Raw genomic sequence first — 17,368 nt, 5'->3', positions numbered from 1 at the left:
AGCTCTTCTTATGTCTTTATAGATGCGGGGAAGCCGTTATCTTTTCAATTATGTACATGTACTTATTACCTACATATGTACAGACATGTATCTGTCGAAAAACCCGGAAAACCCGAACATCCGACTCCGCTCCTTCTGGTCGCCGAAGGGATTTGTCGGCCTTTTAGTGATAGTCCTAGAAACTGCTATCGAGACAGCATGTATGCTTAGTCTAGATTGAAGCTTTATATCTTAGACAGAGCAGCCGGAGAGGTCCAGAGATCAATATGCGTAATGAACCTGATCAAATTATTTGAGAAATGGCAAAGATAACAGACATGCATCTATGAGAAGAGAGGTATTCGAACAGTATGGTACACTTACGTGTACAAAGAAAAAGTATACAAATAAAACTCAGGATTCTTCTAATCCCGCGAAAGGGACGATGGGTATCATATGTGCTCTAATCAAACATGCTACAAATGCATGGGCGTCCACTCCTGTCCAGGGTAGGACGTGGGGGACATGACGATCTCCTCGCTAGAGTTGTCCGCGGTGATGGCAAGCTCAACTGGCTGAGGCGAATTGTTGACTACACGAGCCTCGTCCTCACTGCGGTGAGGATGCGCGGATATCGCGGAGGCGTTCGAGACGGCGATGTTGCGGGGTGCAGGGTTCTCCGAGGCTGGGCATGCCGAGTCTGAAACCACTGGCTTTCGGGATCGGATGCTGAGCTGAGGAGCTAGACTTTGCTGTTTGATATTGCCTTGTAATTCGTGCTCTTGTTCCGGGTTGTTTTGCCTGTTTGTCGGAGGGTCGCATATCTCCCCATATAGTTCGTGTCGAAGAGGCTCCCCAAGCATGCGATCTTTGTGTTCCTCATGCTCCTCCTGTTCCTGGTTCTCATTCAGGGTGCCTAACTGCGGGTCTCCGTTTTTGTTTTGCTGGGCCTTTTGCTTGTGTTGCTCCTCTGTCTGCAGTTGATGTATCTGGTGGTCTTGTAACTCTTCCAGCGGTGACAGTGAAGGTGCAGCTCTATTCTCTTGGAATGACATGGGAGACGGTGACCGGGAATGATCTGGCAGGGGCTGACTGAGTGTGCTAGCATGGCGAGAGCCGTTGGGTGTTTCATTCATGGATCCAGACCGGAACTGCGAGTAAAACCGACCAGTCGCCAGGGAGTTGGATGATGAACTGGATGGAAGTGATATACTGGCACGTTGACGATCATCGCGTGGCGGTTTTGCGTCGCTCGGTGGTGGCGGTGGTGGTGCCCTAGGCTCAGGGGGCTGAGTTGGCAACAGGGTTTGTTCAAATGGATTGCTGAGGACCGGTGGTTCATCCTGTGCAGCAACACTAGTATTTGGATTTCCAGTTGTCGACGGACGTGCCGGCAAATATTTGTTTTGCAGCTGCTCTGATGTAGTCCTTTTGTGGTCGGTCGATTTCCTTCCAGCATCTTGAGAGTCTTGGCGGCCAAATAGTACCTGTCTAAGTTAGAAAACAAACCAAAACAATTGTATAGAGTAGACGTACGCTAATCCTGCTGAATGTTCGTTTCCGCTGGCCTTCTTGGGGCGCCTGGGGCCCTTGTAGTTGAATACCAGAGAGGAGGTCTCCCACTGAAGCGCGTCGTCGTCTCCCAAACTCCTTCAGTTTTCCAATAGTGGACTCCCCATTCCTGCAGGAGACCCCGATTCCGAACGCTGGGAAAGACCGTTAGCAGGTGTGGACGGGCGAGTCCCTTTGCCGTTGGCACTCTGCTTTCCGAAGCTACCGAAGCTCAGCATACTGCTTCGGGTTCCCGGCGAGTATCTGACTTCGTTTCTCAAGGGGCTATGCACATCGGGAACAGAGGGAGGTAGGCCGCTGATCGATTTCCTTTTGGACTCGAGGACCTCGGCAGAGCTTGTGAACTCTGACGGATAGAAAGGTATGAAAGACCTTCTCTTCTTTTGAGCGGATGCCAATGAGCCAGGAGCGTCATCCGCAGATTGCTCAACCTTGTTTTTATACCGGGGTTCTGGTACTACCTCGTTTGCTGTCTCTTGCAAAGGAGAAGGGGGATCCCTGTCGAGTTCCTCGTTGGATGTACGTCCGGCTTGCTCGTCAGGCCCGAGTGTTGAGACAGAGGGCTGGCGTCTATGACCCTGGCTAGGTGCAAGCCCATTACCAATATCCTTGGGAGGCGGCGAAGGGGGCTTAGGACTTTCATCAAGCACTGGACGGATTGACGGAGTAACTATCTCCGGTGTAGACTTGCTTGGCTGATGTCCGTGGCTGTTCACAACCGGAACGGGGACGTGAAAAGGCTCATCAGGAATGACTGGCAAACTCTTCCCTGCGACTGGGTCTTTGCTCGCCGGCGCTTCAGCGTCAGACTGATTGCCAGCTGTGCTTTCTCCCTGTTGCGGCAGTGGCTCTGTGAATTGCCGTTTCCCGCCATTTACTTGGCTAAATGCATTCAACGCCGTCGGGGTACTTGCCGCCCTTCGAGGATGAGGATCTGTGGGCGAAAGACCAAGTGCAGCTATCATCTCCTGCTCCAAATCTCCAGCAAAGGCAGACTTCCCGGGTACTTCAGTTTTAGGAGGGAGACCATTGGAAGATGGCAGTTGGTCCCGTTGCCCAGTCGTTTCGCCAACATGGTCGTGGGACAGGTTATTATTCCCCGATTTGGTCGCCTTGACACGTTTGCCACCATTGTGTTCACCCTGTGGACCATCTAGACAGAAGCTGACCGGTGGATCAGGATCGGAGTTGAGCCCAGTTCGCTCGGATTTGAAGATGGGCAGACTGCCAAATGTGACAGAGTTTCGCAGAGAAGAGTTACCAGACACTTCACCAGTCCCTGAGGGGAAGGAGAACTGAAAGCTGCGGCGAGAAGCACTTTGAGTTGACTGAACCTACAACATTACCAACATCAGAATGTAAACAAAATAAGGGCGGGGTGTTAGATTGTATCGAAAGGGCAGATGCATCAATCGTGTCTCATTCTAGAGCTCAATGCCAAAAAGAAGTGCTCGGAATTACATCGTGGTATCCAGAAAGTGAAGCAATGCAGCGAAAGTCCAAGGGAAACATTAAAGCGACGGCATCCACCGTGCTTACCCAAGTAAACAACTCGCTCAAACGAAAAAGAGAAAGAATCAGACATCTACCTTCTCAGAACCTCCACTGGGTCGGAACCTGCTTCTGCCCTTGGCAAACAGCCCCTTGGCTGCCCCAGTTGCCTTGCCACTAAACGCTCCCGCAGTGTGGAGGAACTCCTTCCCTTTCTCCCCGACTTTATCCTTGTTCATCACTGTACCAAGATGGCCCGACGGACGTCGGACATGAGTGGCGTTAGTCGGGGTACCGTCATTCAAGGAACCGAGATTCGAAAGAGCACCCAACTTAGGGAATCTGATGCGGGAAGGATCTGATAGTGGCACGGTAGGGGAGAGATTCTGGCTCTGTTGGACCACATCGGCATGCTCGGGGTGATCATGGACTGTGAACTCTAGCCAATGATTCAAACCAGTGTCGATGGTGGCGAACTGGTCGCGGGTGTGTTCGAAAGACTTGATACGCTGGTTGATAGATGTGATGCCGAGAATGTCACGGAAGCCCAAAAGTTTAGACTCATCGAGGGATGAGCTGTCGACGTTAGGGGCTTGGAGTTGTGGAGGTGGCGTAGCCCCAGGTCCCATAACTTGCTCCGGTGGTGTAATGTTCTCCGGAACAGGTGGGACAATCGAAAGTCGAGGTCTTTCCACAGCACGCTGAGTACTGGACACTTCATCCTCAGAAGCAAGCGGGTCGTGCGACACGTCCGACACCAACGGGGCGGACTGCTCCCGTATAGGCTCAGGGTTTTGCATAGATAACGATGTGGCTAAAGGAGGGGGCGATGAATAGCTGCCGGGCATTTGAGGCGGCTCTGTTTCTGACGAATCGGAGGACTCCCATGAGAACCGTCTTTCTAACTTGGGCTTCTTTGGCTGATCGACAATCATGGATGAAAAGTTACCAGCCGCGCCTTGACTGGTCGGATAAGGGTCTTGAGACGTCAAAGGAGGCGGGCTAGTCCAGTCTGGGTGGCTTTCGGAAACCGTAGTCTGTTGTGGGACGGATTCGGCAGGTGCCTGCGACTGAGGTTGGTGGCTGGGCTCTGGGTCGTCCGAGGGGGTGGCTTCCCGACTTAATGATCGGATAATCTCCTCCCTCAAGCGATCATTGTCAGTATTCTGTGGTGATTCTTCGGCTCCCATGATGGTGGGGATTTCGCCATGGAAGGTGTCAGGGCCAGATGCACTTCCGAATTTGAGAGGGGCAGGCATGTCCAGCCCATTATTCGAGTATGATTGCATGGGTGGTTTCTGAGGAGAGATCCCCGCATCAGGTGATTCTGGAGATGGATTCTCGAGTGGGGGAATGGAGGACAATTCTGCACGGCCCGCGATTGGGGTGTCTTGGTCTGTGACTTGAGGTTTCCTCGAGGGACTGTTGTCTGAACTAGGAAGGCTCAGGTCCCGGCGATGACCAGGGTTAAACCCTGGAACCGCATTCGCAGTTGCCTTAGGGGAGCTCGACTCATTAGGCTCCTCGAGAATGGTGGGTGTCCTTTCGTCGGTCATAGTACGACCGCCCATGATAGGGCTGATGGTCGAAGTGCCATCACTGTTCGACCGCGCGACACTAGTGGTAGTGGATTGCGGAGTTTCTGGGACATCAAAGGCCTGATGCACTACCGATCTGAATCCCGGCGAGGGGTTGTGGTGCAAAGAGGGCTCCTGAGATGCAGAGCTATCCGTTGGCGGGTTGGACTCTGCACCACCTAAGAAATCGGTACCAAAGCTAGACATGCGCTTGACTTCCGGGTAGACCCAGATCAGGGTTCTCCTGGTTTGTTTGAGGTGGAACCCCAACCCCGTCAGACTTGGGCTCATTGCTACCAGCGATAGGAGACTGCTGTGTCGCTTTCTCCTCGCGCATGCGTTTATAGAGGTCGGCCGGCCGTACGAAAGGAAGCGCCTTTTGATCTCCTCCACTAACAGTCGTATTTTTGCCATCAGCCGGAGCTGATTCACCGGCCCCGGCTCCGAATCCGATGCCAGACAAACGCCTCGCGGACAGCTCAGACGAACTCCCAGTGTTGTGGGTGGCATAGGGAGGCCGAGGTACTGCGGGAGGCGCCTCCTCCTCTTCCTCTTCATAGTCGTCATCACTACCCCAGTCACCTCCGTCGTAAGAATATTGTTTCGCTTCCACCCATCGTTTTGTTTTGGAGCGATTCACGTTTGTTTGGAATGAGATCGGGGTTCCGCTACCGCTGCCTGCCGAGAGTGGACTGCGAACATTTGGCGGGGAAGGGCTAAAGCAGGTCTCAGTATTTGTGCAACTAGATATGCGACTCAATCTGAATAGACAGTCTTACAGTTTCTGGGCTCCGTGGCCATGCGATTGGGTGGGGTCTGCCATCAGGGGAACAGGATCAAGGGACCGAGCTTGATTACCAGCATTCGACTGTTGCTTGGCTGATCTCCAATAATTCTGCACAAGAGCAAGTTGTAAGGGTTAAATAAGAAGGTGAACAACACTGTTCCCTTAAAAGATTGTGTATATGGGAGAGACGAAGGTGGCGATTTGGCCCAAGTTTGGCAAGGCACCGATCAAACGGGCTGGGATAATTGGAGGAGACAAGATGTACAAGAATGACGTGTATCCACAGAGAAATACAAGAAGATCAAGCCAGCTATACCTACATATAGGTATCAAGAGAAAATAAAGGAAGTAGAGGAAACGAGTATTAAGAACAATGAAACGAACTAACTCGGTATATTCCCCTGATCTATCGTTTTGAACTAAATTTAGGTGGCGATGCGGGGCTTATGTAAACCGTTTCCGATTGAGTGAGGACGGGGTTAATTGCGTAGACTTTGTTGACTTCGACCTTTCCATCTTCTTACTTGACTGTACGGAGTATATTAAGTCTCTTTACTTTGATCCTGGATCTGTTCAAGTCACGTTGTACCCTCGGAGCTCTCTACCTGCAACCGGACACGTCTTCATCTCGCCCCCTTATCGATTGCAGATAGAATCACACAGCTTCAAGACCGAATTCGGCCTTTGTCGACCTAATTTACATTTGCTTCTCAATACCGGCGCTACTTGAAACACCATAGCTGCTCGTCTTCTATCCTCGCTTCACATCCTTCCTTCCACATCGCAAAATGACCGGCCCGTCGATACAAGACCGGACCAGCGAATTCAGCGCTATCTTGGGCCATGCCCAGAAGCGCCTGGGGACGTCGAAAGTTGGTTCGCAGCGCCAGGCACTGTTAACCGATGCGCAAAGGCGACAGGCCAATGCGTCGCCCCAGGGTGCCGGACAGGAGGCGAAGGCAGCAAGATCGGAGTTCGCGCGGCGGGCGCGAGATATCGGAAGGGGGATTACTGGAACAATGGCCAAATTGCAGCGATTGGCTGAATGTAAGTCCTGGTCGCATTGCTCGTAATGCTAGCAATCTAACGAGAAAATAGTGGCGAAGCGGAAAACACTCTTCGACGACCGGCCTGTCGAAATTTCCGAATTGACATACGTGATTAAGCAAGACCTTGCCGGCCTAAACCAAAGCATCGCCTCACTACAGGCGCTCACGCATGCGCAACACCCCAAATCGAATCGCTCGAAGACAGACCAGGAAGGAGAGCACAATGACAATGTGAGTGAGATATGAAAGGCCGCGCTCAGACAAGTCGCTAATTACCCATATTCCAGGTTGTTGTCATGCTGCAGGGAAAGCTGGCCGATGTAGGTGCTAGTTTCAAGGAGGTGCTCGAAGTTCGCACGAAGAATATTCAAGCATCCCGATCACGAACCGAGAACTTTGTTTCCTCGGTATCTTCCAAATCGCACAGCGCCCTCGACGCACAGCGCTCAGACTCGCCTTTGTATAACACCTCGGGACGACGGACACCTCAGCCAGGATATCAAGGCAACTCCTCCGACCTTTTGACCCTCGAGCCCTCAAATCCTTCGCCCTTGGGGCGTCCATCATTCCAATCAGACCAGCAGTTGATGGTAATGGAAGAAGGAGAATCGAGTAACACATATGTCCAAGCCCGAGGCGAAGCTATTGAAGCTATTGAACGAACCATCAGCGAATTAGGTGGTATTTTTGGTCAGCTGGCGCAGATGGTCAGCGAGCAGTCTGAAATGATCCAGCGCATAGATGCCAATACCGAAGATGTGGTCGACAACGTCCAAGGGGCGCAGAGAGAACTAATGAAGTATTGGACGCGCGTGTCCGGGAATCGCTGGCTAATTGCCAAGATGTTTGGTATTCTGATGGTACGTTGACTCATGTTGAATTTCTTGCCTGGACATCCAACTAATGACCATTATAGATCTTTTTCCTTCTCTGGGTCTTGATTTCGTGATAGACACGAGGTCCCCCCCCTTTTTTTCTTTGTACTGTATTATAATAACTGGCCCGTGTGTTTTCGACAGAACATGGCCCTTCTGCATATCCGCACTCGCTGAGCATTTCCATTTCTTTTTACTCTCTGGCTAGACTCTGAGATGCCCCAATCATCACGCTCTTTATCTTCTCACCTTTTCCCCGTTGCTCTTTCTTGCTTGGGACTGTGTCCTAAAGAGTCAGCTACGTAAATACACCTTTATGTACTATGCAAATCCAATCAACCGAGATCATGGGATAACCATGAAGCACTTCCAGAAACATCTTGAAGCACGTATTGTTATTCTATTTCACGCATCAAACTGCGCCATGGCATTCCACAGTTCTGACTCCGCCCATCCCAACGAGGGTTGATTGTCGAACAGTTCCCACACAAGACTGTCATTCCATCCCTCCACAGACGGTGGTGCAGTAGGGCCTTCTCCAGTGGAATCTGTACCCCCAAGCCTGACCAAAGACTGATCGGTACCGGTAGCGCGGCCAAATATATCTGTGTAGGATGCCATCTGGGCCTCAGTATTTCCAGCCGTGTTCGCATCAGAGGGTGCAGCTGCTGGCTGTTCTGAACATGAAGGTTCGGTATTCCCTTTAACCAAAGGGGCACACAGGTCTAGGAATTTGGAGAATAGCTTGTACAGTTTGCCGATCGAGGCATTGGCCTCTGCGAATTGATGTAGGTCGTCGGTGATGTTCTTGATCATATTGAAGTCTCTCTCGTTTGATGTTGCGATGACATTGCAAAACAGGACAAAGAACGGTGCTAGAGGGAATAGCAGCATGGTCCTATTGAAACAGTGATCAGTTTCGACTAAGATATTGAGAGATGGCTTGGAAATTGCTATATCGTACCAGGTAAGAAAGTATGGATATGAGTCGATAGAATTGATGCGGTTTGAGAATGCTTCCTGTAAAGCTCGGAGAGTGGTGAGAGCTTCCCGGGCTGTGTATAGACAGTTCTCACAGACCAAGCGGGACTTGAGCACCGAGGAGCGGGCTTGGATGATTGTCGTGAGAACAGAATAGTAGTTGAAGTCCATTGATAGCCATTCGCGCCGCAGATGGCTCCATGATTGTGTAAATTGTTGTTCTTGGCGACGACGAAACTGAAAGTTGGATTAGCGGTTGGTTGCTGGCCCATCTTCGATCTCTCTTACCATCTGCATATTGGAGTGGATTATGTGTGCCCGCGCCACAAGATCAGATAGTATATTGGCCTTCTCTGTGTCTCCTATCGGTTTGGTATCAAGCAAGATGGTCAGCAGAGTATTCTTCAACTCTGAATACTCGACTACGCCTATTATCATGGTAGATGTTGGCAGATCAGGGTCGATGTGGATTAACTGGGTTGGTTTAACTTTCAGATCCGGCAGTGACGGTGGTCGGAGGAGCAGCAGGCTGAGGGTGTTGTCAAAGTAATAGCACAAGAAAACACAGGCATGGATATTTTCCTCTGTCTGGGTTCGAGGACTGACATCTGTGATGTTGTGATAGTTCAAGGAGACGATCATTCTCGAGGCTAGTGCTGTCAGCATCCAGCAGCGTGTCATATTTCCTAAATATTGCATCAAACGGGTCTAGCGTGAGTCAGAAATGAGTCGATGTATACGGAGCCACCCGAAATAGACAAGAAACATACTGCAGACAAAACTGATTGAAGCAAAAGAAGACTAGGTTCAGCTGCCAGCGGAATTTGATTCAAAATTTCTATAGCAGCGGCTTCATATCTCTTTTTGAGTGACCGAAAATGATTCCTCAAAGGCTCGCTCGGAACGAGAGGGCCCATTTTTGATATAAAACTCATGGCTTTTACCCAGACATTAAGTCGGTAATGCTGGAGCACTTGCTCACATTCTGCGCCCTCGATAATTCCAAGCCCCATTTGTTCTAGGACCTTGTCGGAAATGTGATCAGGCCAGTTGATTGTTCCCTGAGAGTTTGTTTTCTTATCGGGTCCTGTAATAATCAGCATTGCCGGCATCTGCTCCAATCGTGGTAACTTACCAGGTAACATCATATAGAGCAATTCCGGTGTGAGAGTAGGGGGGTTCTAGGTTTTCTTGAATCTCCATATCATGAATAGCCGCGGTCTCCTCCCAATTTAAAGTCGGATTAGATAGCTGACTGACGAACTTGCGCGCTGATTCAAGCGCAGTGCGTCTATCTTTTGACAGAGCAGGATTGCATTGGAGTTCATGCTCAATATATTCTCTAGCCTCACTAGCATGATGCGTTGAGCCAGGAGAATGTGCTTGGTGAACATTTTGTTGCACCACAGTCTGAGACTTGCGGTGTTTACTTAATGGCGGTTGCAGAGGACTCATATCATTGGGGTCATATGCTCGATACCGCTTCTGCTTGTCATTGAGCACTCCAGTAATACTTGTCAGTTTGGCCGAAGGCGACGAAGATGTACTGCTAGCGGCGTGATGCGTTGTCGGAAAGTTGGTAGCCTCTTTATTGGTTGCCTCTTCTAGCTTTGCCAATCTTTGGGTCAATGTTTCCAGTCTTGGAAATGTCAGCTGTGGAGTCTAAAGACCTGCAATTCACATTCCACGTACCGAGAGACCCGCGGCCTATGAACTCGTGCCTGGCGATTGCGAAGGCATTCTGCACCTGCATCGGTGCAGTTCATGCAAGGATCCTGGCGATCGCATTTCACCTACAATTGCTTGAGATGAGCATTGGAACATTAAAGAATTAAATGTGAGAAACGAGTGATTATACCTTCCGAGTATGACATAGATCGCACTGATAACTGATTAGCTGGGCTACATATATGTTTCGAAACAGCGTTGCCTTTCGCAATGCCATTATTCAGGCAAACTTACAGCAGACATGTTATGTTGCCTTCGGAATTTCCAACGGAATTTCGGAGTCAAATCATATCTCAGGCACCTGAGAGGAAGAGAAAGGAGTTTGGTTGAAGTCCGGGCTCGTGGGCTCGGCGCCCGAACTGCCGGGAACCGAGCGGAAGCGGTTTAGTGCGGAGCTTGGTGTATATAAGGTCTTGTTTTCTATCTGCATTCAGGATTGTTGATTGATCATTTTTACTATTTGTATTGATTCCAAAGATAGTTCGATTCATATTATTCCTAGATATTTACAACTTATTGCCTGATAGCTGCGCTAAGCTTTGGGCTATCATTCGTCATAACAATCATAGCAGTATCCACATTCTAATTTCACAACAGATCCGTGGAGAACGTGCACTTCAGAATACTTAACAGTATGCGGAATAGCCCCTCGTCGATCCATCTCATTGCGTGCTGCTTGGAACCATACATGGTTAAGGGTTGGCTCAAGGAGTGTGTGTTCACCATGGTCATCGAAAGACGCCATGTACTCGTTCAAATCCTTTCGCATCGCCCACAAAAACTCCTTTCTATGAGACCACGTAGACTCATGCTCGCCCTTTTCCTTTCTTCGGTCATCCTTTGCAATGGAAACAAAGAAGTCGACGATTCTCTCCATGGTTGAAGTGGTGAGAAGGATACTCAACCAGCTTTCGGCCGAGGAGCGGGGAATTTCTGGGCCCATCAACCGTTGCACAGTTGAAAATAGAAGCTGCATGCAGTGGTGGGTCGACAAAAATACAAGTGTATCGTCAAAAGGCGCATTTCGAAGAATTGATTGCTGTCTTTCAATAGAACAAGCCATATTTTTGTAGTGGTGAGCCGAGTGACCACAGTCAGAGCCAGAAGATGCGGCTGATTCCAAGAAGAATACCGCATAGGCTCTATATCCGAGTAAGTACGCTTCCAAGTGAAATAATATGATGGGGCCATACATCGGATGCAAAAGCTTGGCTTGGAGCGAAGCCACGGCTTTACTGTAGATAACTTCCTTCTCTGTCTTGGAGGAGGACCACAAAGGCCGGGCAATTAAATCGGTCTCCAGATGATGTTCAACCACATGATCAGCCAAGTGATAGGAGAGTCGAATGCAAGTATTCCAACATCGTTTTAAATCGCCGAGATATCCCAGAGAATACCCTGCGTTGTCGTGGGCCATGCCTGTGCTATACTCAGGAGGCGGGGGAGGAAATAACTCGGAGACGAAGGCAATATCATCACCGGGGGACATGTCGCCATCAATGCAATGGCTTTGATGACGCTGCTTTCGGAGTTGAACATATGCCCATGCTATGGCGAGATCCAACTTGGAAACCCGGTCGTGGAGTGCTCGACAGGAAAGAGACAAAGCACCAATATCCTTCAAATCACAAAAGGCTAGGATCGTAACAAAGACATCACATGGAAGTCGTTTCCACCCAGAAGCTCTAGGCACAGCCGACATCGAACCCCGTTTACCTCTCCGGAGGACTGTTGTGACCCGATTGAGAAAATGCCTCATGGTTCATACATTTGGTGAATCATTTGGTGAATCATTTGGAATATCCTTTGACATGTACGTTTGAAATCTTTGACACCAAACAGATAAACAAGTCAAATGGATGATAGAAAGACACAGATGGAATGGCTCCGGCTGTGATTTGTATGTGCCCAGACCGTAAAGACGAAGTGATGGGACCAAATAGAGCACTGCAAAAACATAATCTGATACTTTGAGCGAAGATGTGGGATTTTACCTAAGAATATCAACCCCCGAAATTAAGCCATAGGGTTTTGAAACAACCGAGATTGGGATGATGTCGGCAACTGATATCGGTGGTGCGGAGTTTCTGCTCTGCCTTATATTCAAGGCATCAGATCTCCACGGACATTTGCCTTTCCGATCCGTAGCCTTTCCTTTCCTCAATGTCACCAGAGATCCAATTGCTTAATCAAGCATGTCACTCATTCATGTCTAGCTGGATTGTTTTCTAATGACCGCGCTGCAGCGATGACTAGTCTAGATAACTCCTTGGATGGTGGGGCAACAGATTCGCCATCAAAACAACCCGCATCGTATGCATGTGTGGTCTGTCACAACCGAAAGGTCAAATGTGATAAACAAGATCACCGTACTCCCTGTTCAAATTGCGCAAAGGCAAATGTGGAATGCATCTACCGTGCTCCACCACCTCGTCGCAAAAGAAATCGAGAAACCAACGGGAGTGTATCTCAAGAACGCGGAAAACATCTTAGACGCAGCACGGGATTTGACCAAAATCCCTCTGCCCGTCAGCATTATCATCATGCTGGGGGAGATCAACGGACTGAAGCAGGAAAGAGTGGATCTGGGAGGATGATCATGAAAGATGGCAATTCCATCTATCTCGATAAGTGAGTTGCTCGCGCTGCATTTTACCTAATGTCAGAGTTCTGACTTGCATAATAGCAATCTTTGGACCAGTGTGAGCAATGAGGTTAGTACCTAAGTATTTCTGGCTTACCCGTGCTGTCAATCCTGACCATCCTACCTAGCTTCCAAATGCAGCAGACGTATTGGACGATGGATCGGATAATGGTACCGATAACTTTGCCCAGGATGTGAGCGACGATTATGCGATACTCTCGACATCTGCAACCAAAAAGGTTCTTACAGAGCTCCACCCGAGTCCCCTGAATATCTTCAAGTTGTGGCAGGCCTTTCTCGAGAATGTGAACCCGCTCACCAAAATTATACATGCTCCAACTGTTCAACAACAGATCTTGGATGCCATGAGTGATTTGTTAAAAGTAAGCCGGGAGATCGAAGCATTGATGTTCGCAATATACTGTATAGCATTGGTTTCCCTGCAAGCAGAAGATGTCGAAAAGTCATTCGGAGAAAGCAAGAAAGCCCTCCTATCAAAGTGCAGACGAGGAGCCCAACTCGCTTTCAAGAATGCATCGCTTCTTCGTACATCAAGCTCAGTAGTTCTTCAAGCGTTTATGCTATACCTGGTGCGTTCATATTCCTTTGACGAGATCTAATCCCCTTTTTAACGACGTTTCGGTAGCTTTGCATGCGTTCGTTTTCCGACCCACATACTGTCTGGACATTATGCGGCATTGCAGTGAGGATTGCGCAACGGATTGGAATTCATCGAGACGGGTCTGCACACGGACTTTCAGTATTCGAAACAGAAATGCGCCGTCGCATCTGGTTCCAGCTCATGATCATAGATGCCACATCTGCACAGTTCTGTGGTGTAGCATCAACGCCGCTCCCAACCACAATTGATGTACAACCGCCCATGAACGCAAATGATAGCGACCTCGACCCTCGCATGACCGAGCCAGCCTGCGAGAAGCCAGGACCAACAGAAATGATATTTGTTCTGGCTCGGAGGGCATTTGGAAAATGGCTCCTCCGTTTGTCAAACCAGATGGAGAGTTCTAATACTGGACCATGGGCTTTCCTATCATCGTCGTCGATGTCATTAAAGGACAAGGACAAGACAATTGATGAACTTGAAGCGCACATGGAAGACACGTTCCTCCGGCACTGCGATAAATCCATCCCGTTACATATGGCAACGACAATGATGGTGCGTTCGGCTATTTACTACACCCGGATGATGGCCCACCATCCTCGTCAATACCAGAATCCCAACATGCGCATATCCCAAGCAGAGAAAAAACATCATCTTTGAGAATTCTCTCAAGATGATACAGTATGCTGACTACGCCCAAAAGAACCAAGTTGTACGGAAATACTCGTGGCACACGATTAATTTTATGCCGTGGGATGCCATGATATTCATGCTCTCGGAGATACGACACCGGACTGATCCCGAAGAGAAGAGCGAAGTCTGGCAATTGATTGGAAATGTGTACTCTGAGCATATCAAGTCGATGAGTGAGAACGGCCCAACGCCTCTCCACATGGCCATTCAACACTTAATTGTCAAGGCCTGGCGGACGTACATTGAAGAGTGTAACCACAGCCACCGCACACCAACACCTTGTCCAACCATCGTCGCATCCTTGTTAGCCAATACAGCAGGGATTTCTAGCCCGCAAAAGGAAGATGAAAACTTCCCAGCTGCCAAGCGTGATGCTAAGCCACAAGATCAACCTAGCTACGACCATTCTAGTTCACAATTCGGACTGGACGAAAACTTCGGTTTCCTACTTGGTGATAGCCCGCAGGATTGGAATGACTGGGACAATCTTCTCAGTAACTTCCAAGGATCTTTTGCAGATGATGCAACATATCTGCCGTGACCTAAGCATGATGATGGAGTAAAATACGGCAATATTCCACTAGACCACAAAAACCAAGGTTCTTGCCTGAGGCTCTAAGGCTCTAGGGAAGCACATATCCCAGTTTGCCACATGATTCCCGATACTGTCGATTTCTCAAATTCGCTCACATACCCCTTGTGACGAATCAAGAGGTATGACAGCAATATCGTGTTCGAAGTCCATGCGTACCCCAAAAGTTGGAGAACCTCGCGCCGATCGGCACGCGACGCCCCGATGCCGTCCAGGTGTCTTGGCGTTTACGAGGCTCGGGGTCGGCGACTAAACAGCCGAGCAGAGTCACGATTAACATTCCTTTGGGGTTCATTTCTTTACAGAGCGATGGTGTCTGCCTGGTCAGAAATTTTATTTAAAGTCGGTTCCGCTCGCTGCTGACCTTGGATATGACCACCAATTTCCTACTTGCAATCATCTTTTGACCCCGGTATTTTGCCTTTCATACATCAATTCAACCTATATACCCTCACCCCGAAAATTTTCCAAACATGAAACCCAAAACGGATGTTCTGATTGTCGGCGCAGGCCCAACTGGCCTTGTCCTTGCTCTGTGGCTTCACCATCAAGGCGTTAATGTCCACATTTTTGACCAGGCAGAGGTTCCGGCGAAAGACTCACGAGCGATAATTGTTCATGCACGTATAATCGAGCTGTATAGACAGCTCGGATTGGCCGAAGACCTGCTGGCACTTGGATACAAGTTACCAGCGACAAACCTTTGGGTTCATACGCAGCACAAAGCACACGTTTCGCTACAGGACTTCGGTCGCAAGTTGACTCCGTACCCGTTCATGCTAAGTGCACCGCAAGATGACCACGAAAGAATGCTGGAAAAACGACTGAATGACGTCGGGATCCATGTTGAACGAGGGTCAAAGTTACAAGGCTTTGTGGACCACGGGTCAAGCATCACTGCTACCCTGTTCCGCGAGGCTGATGGGAGCTCAACCACACATGAGGCGTCATACATAGTTGGGTGTGATGGAGCACATTCGGCAGTTCGCCACGCAATTGGCGCCAAATTCGAGGGTGAAACATACAAACCGCTGTTTTACATCGCCGATGTCGAAGGCAAAAGCGACAAGCACTTCAACGGCGAAGGGAACGTGGTCTTCACAAACGACACTTTCAACCTGATAGTCCCCTACAACAAAGCAGGCCATGCACGATTGGTTGGTATCATGGTCCCGGATAACGATAGCCATGGCCGTGAGTCACCAGAGCGTGAGCACGAGATCACATTCGAAGACGTTCGACCCCGAATCATGCAAGTGATGGATATAGACATCACGAAGGTCAACTGGTTCTCCACTTACCGCAGTCACCACCGTGTGGCGGACAGATTCCGCAGTAATCGCGCGTTCCTTGTCGGTGATGCGGCTCACATCCATAGCCCAGTTGGCGGGCAGGGAATGAACACCGGCATCATGGACTCTATCAATCTGGCATGGAAACTAGCGGCCGTTCTCAAACAGGCAAAGATGACCGAAGAAGCAAAAAATCAACTATTGGAATCATATGAGTCCGAACGCCGCTCATTTGCCATGATGATAGTCAAGTCGACCGACACGGGCTTTATGACGTTAACATCAAAAGGATTCTTCCCACACATTCTTCGAAATTGGCTGATTCCGTATCTTGTGCCACTGCTTTTGAGATTCGATTTTACCCGGACCAGAATCTTCCGGGGCGCTTCTCAACTCATTTGCAACTATAGGGGCAGTAGTCTTTGTGAGGCCGGCCAAGGGGCAGTGCAGCCAGGCGATCGTCTTCCGTGGGTTGAAATCAATGAAGTGGACAATTTTTCAACCCTGCGAGATGTTTGTTGGCAGCTCCATATTTATGGGGAGTCTCTATCACAAGTTGACAAGTGGGCCCAGGAGATGGGTGTGCAGGTTTTCACCTTCCGCTGGCACGATCAATACGCCAAAGCTGGGCTGATCAAGGATGCTGTCTACTTGGTGCGACCTGACCAGTATATTGCAAGTATCTTTGAGGGCCCGTCTGTTGAGGCGCGGCTGGACGAATATTTCGCTACTCGCGGATTTTCCCTAGATAGAGACTAGAGTCTGGATACCACCCCAATGCTCTCTCCACTATTCTGTTCGTTATCTGCCATTCGACTATTATTCTATACCCTTTCTTAGACCACGTGCATTGCCATATGTCGCATTTTCCCGCTAATTCCCCTTTTAAGACGCGGAATATAGCGTTATCCGACGCACTCCCGAGGTGTACTCCAAAGATCCCTTCAAACGATAGCGAATGGGATACGAAAGCCACATCCGTCTTCATATCCCTCGGCATGCGAAAAGAACGGAGTGTGATTGGTGACTTGGCGCATATTAAGCACTGTTGGCGGATGATTTTATTGGTGTGCCTGCAGGGCTAGCCTTGGAGACTCCACCTAGGTGGAGCCATAAGACCCACCTATACTTCCGTCTGGGCATGTCCTCCACCCGCCTGGGACTTCTTTGTCTTTGCATCCAATCTGGACACGAGCATTATCAACTACCGGTAACATCCGGATTGTCTCAACTCCACCAATGTTATGCCGGGCATACTCGCGTACAATCGATAGTTGATCGGCCGATCAAAACTCTTGGACTGAACATGTGCCAGAGATGCCCGCATTTCATTTGCCATGGAGTTTGATTTCTGCCTGTACATTCCCCAACTATGTTGTATTGAGCATCTCTTCTAATGCACATATCATGTAGGGAGAGAGATATAAAAGCCTTGCAGCGACCGAGGAAATGATCTTCGTACTCACTTCAGTCCAACTCTGTTTAC

General features: G+C 49.3%; 6 protein-coding genes across 6 annotated transcripts; 3 read left to right on the top strand and 3 right to left on the bottom strand.

The window, feature by feature from the left end:
* Positions 1-455: 455 nt before the first annotated feature.
* On the bottom strand, positions 456-5,442 carry N7519_001561 (uncharacterized protein; the record flags this gene model as incomplete). The annotated part of the gene is given in 6 exon segments (XM_057288339.1): positions 456-1,466; positions 1,516-1,685; positions 1,697-2,885; positions 3,141-4,899; positions 4,931-5,335; positions 5,399-5,442. The coding sequence occupies 6 exon segments, from the start codon at positions 5,440-5,442 to the stop codon at positions 456-458; spliced, it is 4,578 nt and encodes a 1,525-aa protein (XP_057154422.1).
* Positions 5,443-6,194: 752 nt separating this feature from the next.
* On the top strand, positions 6,195-7,404 carry N7519_001560 (t-SNARE syntaxin; the record flags this gene model as incomplete). Its single annotated transcript, XM_057288338.1, has 4 exons — positions 6,195-6,453; positions 6,505-6,686; positions 6,743-7,315; positions 7,372-7,404. 4 exons carry the CDS (start codon positions 6,195-6,197, stop codon positions 7,402-7,404), a joined length of 1,047 nt encoding a protein of 348 aa, XP_057154421.1.
* Positions 7,405-7,735: 331 nt separating this feature from the next.
* N7519_001559 (fungal specific transcription factor domain-containing protein) lies at positions 7,736-10,282 on the bottom strand (the record flags this gene model as incomplete). The annotated part of the gene is made up of 7 exons (XM_057288337.1): positions 7,736-8,228; positions 8,295-8,548; positions 8,600-9,019; positions 9,082-9,372; positions 9,455-9,950; positions 10,004-10,104; positions 10,274-10,282. The coding sequence occupies 7 exons, from the start codon at positions 10,280-10,282 to the stop codon at positions 7,736-7,738; spliced, it is 2,064 nt and encodes a 687-aa protein (XP_057154420.1).
* A 304-nt stretch (positions 10,283-10,586) lies between these two features.
* Positions 10,587-11,741, bottom strand: N7519_001558 (uncharacterized protein; the record flags this gene model as incomplete). Its single annotated transcript, XM_057288336.1, has 1 exon — positions 10,587-11,741. One exon carries the CDS (start codon positions 11,739-11,741, stop codon positions 10,587-10,589), a length of 1,155 nt encoding a protein of 384 aa, XP_057154419.1.
* A 546-nt stretch (positions 11,742-12,287) lies between these two features.
* N7519_001557 (Zn(II)2Cys6 transcription factor) lies at positions 12,288-14,491 on the top strand (the record flags this gene model as incomplete). The annotated part of the gene is made up of 5 exons (XM_057288335.1): positions 12,288-12,670; positions 12,726-12,753; positions 12,812-13,273; positions 13,330-13,860; positions 14,009-14,491. Coding segments are annotated over 5 exons (1,887 nt in total), but the record flags the coding sequence as incomplete, so codon positions are not given.
* A 572-nt stretch (positions 14,492-15,063) lies between these two features.
* Positions 15,064-16,641, top strand: N7519_001556 (putative FAD binding monooxygenase; the record flags this gene model as incomplete). The annotated part of the gene is made up of 1 exon (XM_057288334.1): positions 15,064-16,641. One exon carries the CDS (start codon positions 15,064-15,066, stop codon positions 16,639-16,641), a length of 1,578 nt encoding a protein of 525 aa, XP_057154417.1.
* Positions 16,642-17,368: the final 727 nt, after the last annotated feature.

This window comes from Penicillium mononematosum (genome assembly GCF_028829835.1).
Source record: "Penicillium mononematosum strain IBT 11891 chromosome Unknown utg000001l:1.0-4488741.0:1.0-4491989.0, whole genome shotgun sequence".
NCBI classification, from domain to species: domain Eukaryota; kingdom Fungi; phylum Ascomycota; class Eurotiomycetes; order Eurotiales; family Aspergillaceae; genus Penicillium; species Penicillium mononematosum.
Note: the sequence above shows the minus strand (reverse complement) of the source record. Positions and strands in the feature narration are given on the sequence as shown.